The sequence below is a fragment of the Podarcis tiliguerta genome, assembly GCF_965153285.1.
Source record: "Podarcis tiliguerta genome assembly, chromosome: 13".
Classification (NCBI taxonomy): Eukaryota; Metazoa; Chordata; class Lepidosauria; order Squamata; family Lacertidae; genus Podarcis; species Podarcis tiliguerta.
Window position 1 is genome coordinate 36,654,463 of NC_139546.1, and position 11,132 is coordinate 36,665,594.

Genomic DNA, 11,132 nt, shown 5'->3' on the forward strand with positions numbered 1-11,132 from the left:
GATCAAGGTGCTTCCCCTTCCCCAAACCCAGTTCCTCATCTTTCTGCTTTTAATATCTCCCTTGTCTCTCTCCCCAACCTCTCAACATTCTTAAACAAATTTCCCAAAGCTGCAACAAAATGCATAGAAGGAAAAACAATTTCAAATTCTGCAGACGCACCTTCAAGAACCTGACCAATAAGGAAATGCGCAAATCAGATTAATATGTGCAAAAATAAATGAATATCATTTATTCTAACTGCAGATTATGGTTGCCGGGGGGCGGCGGGATCTGGCATTTTTACAAGTGCAGAATTCAAAATCCTCCTCATGTACCTTGAATGCCACACAAAATGTGCCTATCTGTGAGAAGATGCCACAAATCTTTTGGTGCAGTCTCTTCAGAATTGTAGCTCTGTGAGGGGACATGGGGGCATCTCCTAACAATGCTCAGCACAGGATTCCTTCGGGGAAGCCGTGGTTGTCTAAAGTGGTATGATACTGCTTTAAATGTGTAGTGCAGATGGGTCCCAAATTTGAACCTGGGGCCATGCCCCCAAACCTGTGCACAAAAATGGAAACACTTCCATCCCACTGAATAATCACGAGAAAGCTGTAAATTGAGAATTAGGGTATCAGTTTTCCAGGACAGGCTACAACCCCCTAATTTCCTGTATAAAAATTATATTTGCACATCTTGATTCCACTTCTCCTACCCAGTGTGTGGCAATGGCAGACCTAAGCAGTTGGAGATGCTTTAAAGCAAGGAGGAGGATCAACGGAGCAGCTGGCTTAGCTGAAAAGGGGGCCTGGTTCTTTCAGGAGGGGGAGAAGGCCGCTGTCTGGCGCAGGGTCCTTAAGCAACTTCAGGATCTGAAAAGAGAGAGAAGGAGATGCAGACGCGAAATCTTCCAGGGGCTACCAACTATGCTTTCTTTCAGAACCTTCTTCCGAGGCAGCTACCCCACCCCCCCGGCCCCACAAATCTGGTTGCCTTTCAGAAGCTGTGACTCCAACTCCTATAAACCCCAGTTGGCATGGACACTGGTCAAGGATGATGGGAGTTGTAGTCCAACAATATCCGGCAAGCTCCAGAAGAAAGAAAACAAGGAAATACAGCAGAAGCAATACATGCTCACCCTTCCTAAATAAGGCAGACCTTGGCTGCCTATCTTCTCCATGTCCTCATGGCCTGGCAAGCTGCTGCCCCAGGATTGGGTCTTACTCACAAAATCAGGGCTTGCCTGAGTTTGTTTCACATCTTGTTGGCACAAGCACTGGGGTGGCCCACTAAGGCGGAACCCGTGGTCCTCCAAAACTTGTTGGGTTCCATCTCCTATCATCCTTGATCGATGGGAGCCGGGCTGGTGTAGAGGTTAGAATGCCTGACGATGACCTGGAAGACCAGGGTTCAAATCCTCCCTCTGCCATGTAGCTCACTGGGTGACCTTGGGCAATCTCTGCCTCGCAAGCAGAAGATCTCAGGCTCCATCCCAACAGGCATCTCCAGGTAGGGCTGGCAGCAACCCCTGCCTGAAACCCCGGAGCGCTGCTGCCAGCCAGTGTGGACGATATGGAGTTAGATGGACCAATGGTTTGACTCAGTATAAGGCAGCTTCTCACGCTCCTCGCAGGTTGCTTGGTGGGGATTAAATGAGATTGGGGGGGGGGAGAATCATGTGCACCCCCTTGGATAAAAAGTAGGATATAAATGCAATAAACTAAATGTTCGTGTTGGCTGGAGATGATGGGACGCTGTATCCTGGCAATATCTGGAAGGCGACAGGCTCCTCTCTGCCTGCCTACTTTGTCTATCCATTATTTCCTCCCTGCATGGTTGAAATTGTAATGGTAAGCTCTTAAGTCAGGGAACCGTCCCCTTTCCCCTTGAAAACGATGATGACGGCAATTCATTACTATTAAAATTACTTATTAAAGTCGTACCTTGGTTGTCAAAAGGAATAAATAATAAACATTATTTATTGTTACTATCCTGAAATAACTCCTTCCTATATGCATGAGAAAAGCCTTGCAGAATATCTTGGGTCATTCATAGGCCACTTCTCTGGGACTGTGAACTCTGCCTCCCCTAAGGAAGCAACGCTTGTTCTTTCGAAAAGAAGCCTTGTGATTTATTGTGACATAAGCTTTCATGGTCTGGGGCCAAGCCATCATCAGATGCACGAAGTGTTATCTTCTTTTGATTGCTGTTTCATTTATCTTTCTCACGCAAGTCTGAATATTGAGGTGAGGGGGGGCAGGGAGGAACGGTGAGCAAATGGGCCAAAAGGCTACAGCTGCAGAAGATAGCATCAGTGACATTTCTATGCAAAAAGCACAGAAATCACTTGCAACAGCAGTAACTGGCAATAATATTCCTAGCTTTGCTGTGCTGATTTCACCACCTGCGCTGGGGAAAGAGAACCCTGGTCTCGACTAAGCCTTAAATGTATCAAATCAAACTTTCTGCTAATTCTGGAGCAGGAATTGTTCCTAGTTCTGCTCTCGCTCTTGGGATTCACTTATTTAGGAAAGGGATAAGGAGCAGATGTAGGAAAGGAGGCGGCAGCAAGAGCCCCGTATCTTGTCAGGGGCCCTATGTTTTTTCCAAACACTCTGCAGTTTCTCAGTAAGTTAACCAATCAGAGTTTGGCAGGAGATGTGAGGGATTATTCAAAGCGATTGTCCTCTTTGGATTAGGGGAGACAGAATTACTATTCCTGTTTTCAACCCATCTCCTCCAAAGGGAAGGAATTCTAGGCTTCTTCCAAACTGCACAGGTAACCATTGGGAGTTATTTATACATCACTGGGAGTTTGTGGGAGACCTCTTTGGTGGAGATAAACGCGCTCTCTAATTGCAAACTCAACTGGCAAGGGCTGAAAGGCTTTGTAAGCAGAGATATGAACGAGTCTTTTGCCTGCACATGCAGACCCTTCAATTCTCCTGTTGGGTGAGCTGACAAACCAGGAACTCTTTCATTAACTACAACTTCCCATTTTGTCCAAAGTGGGGGAAACTATGGTAAATACCTTTGGCACAAACCAGGATATTAAACCATGCCTTGAGGCTCACTTAGCATCCTGGGCTGGCTCAGAAACTGTTAAACCAGAGTTTCCTGATTCAGATGTCACAGGAAACTATAGCTAACTGGAAAAGTTCCTGATTTGTTCGCTCCCACAACAAAGGGAGGCATGAAGAAGTATGTCTGCAAACATACGAGTCTTGTTCCTACTCCAGCTTACTGAGCATAAGTATGATAATTCAAACAAGCCCATATAGTAGAGGAGGGTGGCAGGCTGAGGGGTGCAAAGGAGGCTGGGAAATTACCTCTTGGAAATAGGGGTGTGCAGCATCTCTGACCAGTTGCAGAATGAGCCCTTCGCTGGTGGTGAGGAAGGCGCCGCTCTGGCGTAATCTGGACAGAGCCACAATCCTGTCCAGCTGACTGGAATCCAGAGGGGGAAAAGAAGACCACATAAATAAGTATACAAGGGGGGAGGAAAAGAGCCCTTTCCTGCCACCCGCTGGGACCATCCCACCAGTCACCTGCGGGAAGAGCAGGCATCCACCACTATGTGAACATCCAGGCCTCGTTCCATGATGTCCAATGCTGTGCTCTGCACCCAAAGAGAAAAGACACATCAAACTCGGGTCAACCGCATGCCTCATTTCCACCCATCCAATTTTCTTTTTCAGATTTCTTTTAGTTCAAGGTTCAAAGTCGCGTTTCATCACTCAACAATCCTTATTCTCTCATACTAACAACTTCCTGCTCACCCCCACCCTCAATGCTTATGATCACGACTGCATACAATCGCATCTTAAAATTCCACCATATCCGCTTTCATCCCCTTTAACAGGTTTCTTAATATATTCTGCTATTTCTTTCTTAAAACTTCAAACCCCGCTCTGGACTTGGTGTATGAAAAATAATAATTTTTTAAAAATAGTCTAGAAAAAGTTTCCAGCCTTCCTTAAAAGATTCTAGATTTGTGTCCCTTATCAGAAATCACTCATCCATTACTGGTGGTGAGCTTATTCATGTGTCACCCAGCTCTGAGGCTCCTCCTTAGACCAGGGATAGTCAATGCAGTGCCCTCCTGATGTTTTTTTTAAGGCTCCAACTCACACCAGCCCCAGTCAGCATGGCCAATGGTCAGGGATGAAGGGAGCTGTGTCCCAGCACCAGAGTTGTCCCTGTTGTCCCTGGATTGTGTCTCTGTGGACACCCCTGGCTTCTACACGGCTTGGCATCCTAGCCGAGAAGGGTGTTTCCCCTCCAGTTAGGAGCAAGGGAAATGCAAGAGCCAGTGTGGTGTAGTGGTTAAGAGCGGTAGTCTCGTAATCTGGGGAACCGGGTTCGCGTCTCCGCTCCTCCACCTGCAGCTGCTGGGTGACCTTGGGCTAGTCACACTTCTTTGAAGTCTCTCAGCCCCACTCACCTCACAGAGTGTTTGTTGTGGGGGAGGAAGGGAAAGGAGAATGTTAGCCGCTTTGAGACTCCTTAAAGGGAGTGAAAGGCGGGATATCAAATCCAAACTCCTCTTCTTCTTCTCTTCTTAATTCCTTCCTTCCCTTTCAACTGGAAGGGGGGGGGGTACCAAGCGCTTTTTTCCTGGACTCCTAAGGATTTGAAAATATTTAATAAGGACTGAAAGGGAGGAGGGAAACGGTGGCACCATCTGTACGAGGAGAAGAGAACCCTGGTCTCCATCGATCCCTAAACAAACAGAATCAAACCTGCTGATAAATGGACTGCCAGGCCTCTCTTCACTATTGGGGTCCTGGCACCGCTCAAACACACAGGCCCATCTATCCCGAGGTCAGATCTTGTGCCCTGTCAATCAGTAACATCTGAGAGGAAGAAGACCTTCAGCCTCATACCATGATGCAGGCCTGTGTCTCGATCCCACACAAAAGCACAGATTTCAGGTCGGGCACAGCGGCCATCTCCTTCTCCACCTCTGGGGTAACCATGCTGAAGCAGGTCTTGGCATATTTCGGCAAGCCTTCAGCACCCAGCTCTGGCACCGTAGGGCCCAGGCCTTTGGGGTATTGTTCGGTCACCACCGTCCGGATTTCGAGACCCTTGGCAACCTGCAGGGAGAGGGGAGAGGCCATTGGAGGGTTAAAGCAGGACTCCTGGGTTCTCCGGGAAGTGACAGTGGGTTCTCATGACAGTGTTAGTTGATATTAGGCTGCCCCCATGTGTCCATCTGTGTAACTGCAACTGGGTAGCTTAATAGTGCTTTTATGGGTGGCAAAGGCTGCAGCTTTGGAGGCCATATATTTAGTAAATATGTCAGTGGCAATGGTGCAAACATTTATTTTTCTTCTCCCTCACCGTGGTCTCTAATCAAACTGTGGCAAATGTTAAAGGTACTCGCTAAGCTCCCAAACCAGCTCCTAACCAAGTTATCAACGCTGCTGCAACCAACACATAATAGGTTAGCTCAGTTGTTTAGAGCATAGTATAATAGAATCATAGAGTTGTAAGGGATCCCAAGGGTCATCTAATTGAACCCCTTGCAATGCAGGAATCTTAGCATGCTGCTGCTAACACCAAGGTTGCAAGTTCGATCCCTGTATGGGCCATCTGTATATTCCTACATTTCAGGAGGATTGAACTAGATGACTCTAGTTCTTTGACTGTGGCGCAGTTCCTGTAGGCACCTATTGGAGAGTGCCAATTACAAGAAGAACACTCCTCCTTCCAGCACAGAGAGCCATTTCAGAACTAGTCTTAAGAGGCAAAAAACATTCTTCCTTTTAATCGATGTTAGCCAACCCTGCTAATTAATAGAATTAACCTCCCTTGCCTTGCCTTCCCTCCTCCCCTCCCCATCCGCGTCCCTTGCCTGTTTCTCATAGCCCAGCAAGCCTCTCCACTACACAACTTTTACCTTTAGCATCCGAGCTGCCACAGATACAATCTGAGGGAAGTAGCTGATATTCGGGCGAAATTTCTCTTGCATGTCACACAGGAACAGGATGCTGGTTTTGGGGACCACTTTTCCAAGTCGTATCACGGACATTTTCGAGCTGAGAGACAGTAAAGGGGGAGAGCCTGGAAGTTACTTCTGGATGTTTTGATATAAATATTTGCTTCTGTTTTAGGATTTTACATTTTACTCTGGTACCCCTTAGAGAAAGCAGGCTATGGGTCTAATAAGGTCAGAAAATGTGTTTTGAATTTGCATGCCACTGGGAAATGTTTGTTGCTTTAATCCCAAGCAAACTAATATACTGAATTTTGAGTGATCCTGCAGAGTAGAATGGAAAATGGCTAATTTTAGACTGGAGCAGAGAAGGGGAAAACACAACAGCCGTCTCCAAATATCTGAAGGGCCAACATGTACAAAACAGAGCAGATGGAAGCTGCTTCCAGACAATTTGTTTATGGAGCATTCATCCAGGTTTCTTTGCAAGGAGGTTAGATGGCATTGGCTATTTATTCAGCATTTTGTCCCATGTGCTTGCAGTGAGGTTACGCAATGCTACATCAAGCAACTGTTATCCCACCCAGACCCTCCAAGTGTCCCTATTTCCCAGGGACAGTCCCAGATTTACAGAAACTGTCCCAGTTTCTGATTTGATCCCGGAATGTCCCACTTTCCCTTAAAGGTAAGGTAAAGGTACCCCTGCCCGTACGGGCCAGTCTTGACAGACTCTAGGGTTGTGCGCCCATCTCACTCAAAGAGGCCAAGGGCCAGCGCTGTCCGCAGACACTTCCGGGTCACGTGGCCAGCGTGACATCGCTGCTCTGGCGAGCCAGAGCCGCACACAGAAACGCCGTTTACCTTCCCGCTAGTAAGCGGTCCCTATTTATCTACTTGCACCCAGGGGTGCTTTCGAACTGCTAGGTTGGCAGGCCCACTTTCCCTTAGGAAGTCCTTATTTTCATCGGAGAAATGTCAGAGGGTAGGGAGTTATGTGACCCCCCCCCCAAGAGATACAACCTTTAGAAGACGTCTGAAGGCAGCCCTGTGTAGGGAAGTTTTTTAATGCTTAATGTTTGATTATGTTTTTATATATGTTGGAAGCTGCCCAGAGTGGCTGGGGCAACCAGTCAGATGGGCAGCGTATAATAACATGATGATGATGGCGATGATGATGATGGAGTAAGATGTCCCTATTTTCAGTGGAGAAATGTTGGAAGGTGTGTTATCCTACATTTTCCAGTGCATTTCTCCTTTGCTTTCCTTGTCACAAAACAATCCAGTTTCAGTACTGGAAGTACACAAAGCATTGGGCAGATCCTTCCATCCCTAATCTACACACACACACACACACACACACACACACAAATCAATAATTATATTCTACCTCCACTGTCATCTGAACACCCATTGCTGGGAATCGAAAGCAGGGAGAATTGCTGTGCCCGGGTCTTTCTGGGGGGTTTCCCATTGTGGCAGCTAGCTGAATGCAAAGACAAAATTCCTACCCTTCCAAGTAGGGTAATTGGATGCAAAGGCTCTACCCCGCCCCGTTTTTTAGCACTTGTGTGGAAGAGGGAACGGTTAGCAGATGCTCCTGCTTCAGAGAGAGAGAGCGAGAGAGGAAGAAAGGAGAAATGACGAATCTGAGAGAAAAAATGTGCTCATATGGCAGTTTTGAAAAACGTCCCTATTCTTCAAAATTATCGCCTATGGTATTTTTTAAATGCTCAGTTAAGGTCTCCGTTTATCCACCTTTCATGGCATCTTCACAACAACCTGGTGACGTAGCTTAAAGCCTGAGAGAAAGTGGGTCACTGAAGGCCAGCCAAATCATCTCATAAATTAGCTATGTCCAAGTACTGCAATTTATGATTTCCGCCCCCCCCCCGCCATACGCAGAAGGAGGGAGGTGGGTGCCCTCTGCTGGCCAAGAAAGGATAACCCATACTGTATAAGCTTCGCCTCTTGCTCTCACAGACAGGAAGCTGCCAAGGACCAGACATCAAAAGGAGGAAACCAAAGCTCTGCTCCAGCATATTTGCTGCTTGCGGAATGGCTCACTCCCTGCACAAAACAGAGACTGTGTCCCAGAATCTTTTGCAACATCAAACCTTGCCTTAGGTTGTGAAGAACACACTGAGCACAGGAGCAGCCCTTGGGGTTCCCATAGACGGAAGATAAACATTGGGTAACAATCCTTGATCCTATTATTTCTGCCTCAAGCCCTAGCTAACTGCCACCTGTCACCTAAGTAGGCCAATGCATATTCATCAATGTGAACGCTCCTCTGCAACAACCACCTCATGCTTGTTCTACACCACAAATGCAGAGCCTGGGACACAGCTCCAGAAATTGCCGGACTTCCGGTCCCATCAGCCCCAGCCAGCATGGCAAACAGCCAAGAGTGATGGGAGTTGTAGTCCAGCAACACCTGCAAAGCTACAGGCTTCCCGTTGCTGTTTTATGATTCCAGGGCCCCTGATCTTGGCTAGCGGTTGCCCACTGTGAACTCTCTTCAGCCCCTGACTTGCTCCTTGAACCAGTAACAAAAACTCAAAAGGTTGCATAGAGGGCTCCAAGAGACCTCATCATGCAAATAACATTTGCTTATGGGAAACTGAGAATACAGAGTAACAGCCAATTTGCTAGTTATCTAGCATTGTATAAATTGGGCTGGCTGTTTTAAGGTATTGGTTTTGGGATTTTTTGGGGGCCGGGGAATGTAATGTATCGCTTTTATTTCATAAGCTCCTTCAAACTTGAGAAAAAAGCATTTAAAGAAATAAATGCTTGGGTTGTTGTTTTTATTTTTATTATGTATTTTGTGGTTTGATATCCTGATTTTATTCTGTGAACCGCCCTGAGACCCTGGGGTATAGGGTTGTATATAAATTCTAATAATAATAAAAATAATAAACCATTTCAAATAAACATGATCCTCTTAGGCTAGTGCAAAAAGTAATTTATAGCATAACTTTGGGAGGTTAGGTGTATTAGCTCAGCTTTTCCCCCTTTTCTCTTTTTAAATCATCTCTAGTAGAAAAAATTACCCTATGGGATACCAGGCTTTATTTATTTTCCCCTCCTAAAAATGAATCACTTCCTTTGACTTCTCTTAAGATAAAAAGATACAAGCAGAGGAAAAACATAAAAGAACCTGCTTCCCTAACTCCAGGTGGTGGTGACCTGTTTTAGGGAAGTCTCTAGGCTTCACAACAATAGGTTTCGAAGCAAAAGATGCAGGTTCTCATCGAAGTGATTTCTGTAAGGTAAGCCAGCCTGGTTCCTCCTTCATTTCTGGGTATTTAGCCAACAAAACAAGTCAGAGCTGTGACTGACGAATTGTTTTGACACCAGGCAATAGGAATTTCCCGAGGTCCTGGAGGATGCATCTTACCTGTGGGTGGGCTCATCTGTGATCAGTTACTCCCTGAAACTTATTTTCAGCACACCTTCAGCTGTTCTACCAGTAAGCCATGGCTGCCCGCCAAATTTTCTTCTTGTATCAGCTTCCCAATAAAATAAGACCCCCCTTTTTTGCCATTTTACTTCCAGGAACCCCTGCCATCTTGAGGAAGCATGCTTGACGTCTTGGGGTAAGACTTTTGCATTTGCATTACTTCCAAGGAGGCTCACCTGCTGCCAGTATTAATCTTTTAGGCATTAATCCAAGGCTGTTATGCTTTTCTCCCATCACTTAGCTGAGGTTGTTCAGCCTTCAACTTTCATTGTGGTTTGGATTGCTGTTGTTTTATTGTTTGTTGATATGTTGTAAACTGGGGCCTTTTTTTTTTAACTGGAGGGCAATATAGAAATGTTCTAAATAAATCAAAATTAGCATCTCGTTACACCCTGTATAATAGCAACAAGTGTTCTTGAGTGGAGGAGTAGCTATTCCTAATCTGTTTTTAAACACGCATCCTTCTTTCACCACAGAAAGTGGGTCGGGGGGAGTTAAAAAGTGAGGTTTGGAGAGCAAGGCATCCAAATCTGCCCTTACACAAGTTTACTCCTTAGTAAACCTTGCTGACTTCAGTGGGACTTACTCCCAGATAAATGTACCTGGAATTTCAGCTGTAAGGGGTGGAAAGCGATATGGCAGCTCAGGCCGTTCACACAATCCCGTGCAAGGGGTGAGAGATACAGACCCTCCTCAGTCTCCAGCCACCGATTCACACGAACGTTTACCACGCAGAAACATGGCGGCTGCGAACCCGGGTCAGGCCCGTCCGGAGTCCCGAATCCATTAGCTCCCCTTTCCCAGGCGCCAACAAAACGCTTTACCCCCCGGACTCACCTCTTCTGATCTTCAATTGCGACACTTCGAGGTGCCAGCCAATCAGAAGCGGGACCTGTAACCCTCGGAGCCCCGCCTATAGAACAGCTGCGAGCCAATGGCCTGGCGCGGGCTGAAGGGAAGTTTCGGCGTCCCCGAAGCCTTTCTTTCCCTTCCAGCCAATGGCGTCGCTCCCTCTCACGTTCCACGCGCGGCCAAAATGCAACTCGGCGTTCCAAAGTCCCGTATTTAGAGCTGCATTAAGAGCACGTGTGTCTCCTCCTTTGGGAACTGGCGAGAGTGTGTTTTGCTTTTTAAAAGGTGCTGGGGCTCGTGCTCCGGTAGCTCAGTAACCCGCCCCCTTCCTGGGATCGACTGCAGTTATTCTGCATTCTCCCTGATGTTGCGGGACTCCCATCAGCACCAGGCAGCACAGCCAAATGGTTACGGATCCAGCACAGAGATCCATGAGCGTAGCCAGGATTTTTTTTTGGAGGGGGGGGGAGACTTGGTTGGGGGGCAAGGCTTTTGTTGGGGAGGGCAGAACCGACGTGATTGGTCAGTTAGTGAAGTATTTCTATTCTTTTACTTGATCTAGCGGCACCCTCTTAAGAGCTACGCCCATGCACAGGTCTTTCATCTGGGTTACTGCGGGATTACGACTGACACGGGACACCACTGTAAACAATAATGAGCTAGATGGGTCTGACTTATCCTGAGTCAGGTTCCTATGATGTTTGGTCAGAGAGAGCAGGGCATTTATTTTCTGGCTTGTCACTCAGTTTCACGAATTCTCCATTTAAAAAGAGAGCCAAAATCAACCCTAGTTGAAAGGGAGCAGGGAGCAACCATTAGATCTCCCAAAATTAATACAAACAGCAAATAGCTGCTGGTTGAGGATATACCCTGCAATGGTAGGGAGTGGGCTCGTT

At 46.8% G+C, this 11,132-nt stretch overlaps 1 protein-coding gene across 5 annotated transcripts; it reads right to left on the bottom strand.

Annotated features, from left to right (window-relative positions):
• Positions 1-203: 203 nt before the first annotated feature.
• On the bottom strand, positions 204-10,354 carry ISOC2 (isochorismatase domain containing 2). 5 transcript variants are annotated; one of them, XM_083409193.1, is made up of 6 exons: positions 10,222-10,354; positions 5,886-6,024; positions 4,867-5,079; positions 3,529-3,599; positions 3,310-3,427; positions 204-852 (listed from the first exon to the last, which is right to left on the bottom strand). In XM_083409193.1, exons 2-6 carry the CDS (start codon positions 6,015-6,017, stop codon positions 772-774), a joined length of 615 nt encoding a protein of 204 aa, XP_083265319.1. In that variant the 5' UTR covers positions 6,018-6,024; positions 10,222-10,354; the 3' UTR covers positions 204-771. The 5 variants fall into 5 exon arrangements, with proteins under 5 accessions (XP_083265319.1, XP_083265317.1, XP_083265318.1 ...); XM_083409191.1 differs by having other exon boundaries at positions 9,987-10,241; XM_083409192.1 differs by lacking the exon at positions 10,222-10,354 and adding an exon at positions 10,073-10,213.
• Between the last annotated feature and the right edge of the window lie 778 nt (positions 10,355-11,132).

Bases quoted from the DNA above. Each gene is read 5' to 3' on its own strand.
- ISOC2 (XM_083409193.1), bottom strand. From the start codon at position 6,017: ATGTCCGTGATACGACTTGGAAAAGTGGTCCCCAAAACCAGCATCCTG. The intron at 5,080-5,885 runs GTAAAAGTTGTG...CTCTCCCTGCAG, and splicing joins TGGCAGCTCGGATGCTAAAG to GTTGCCAAGGGTCTCGAAAT. The intron at 853-3,309 runs GTAATTTCCCAG...CTCTCTTTTCAG, and splicing joins CACACCCCTATTTCCAAGAG to ATCCTGAAGTTGCTTAAGGA.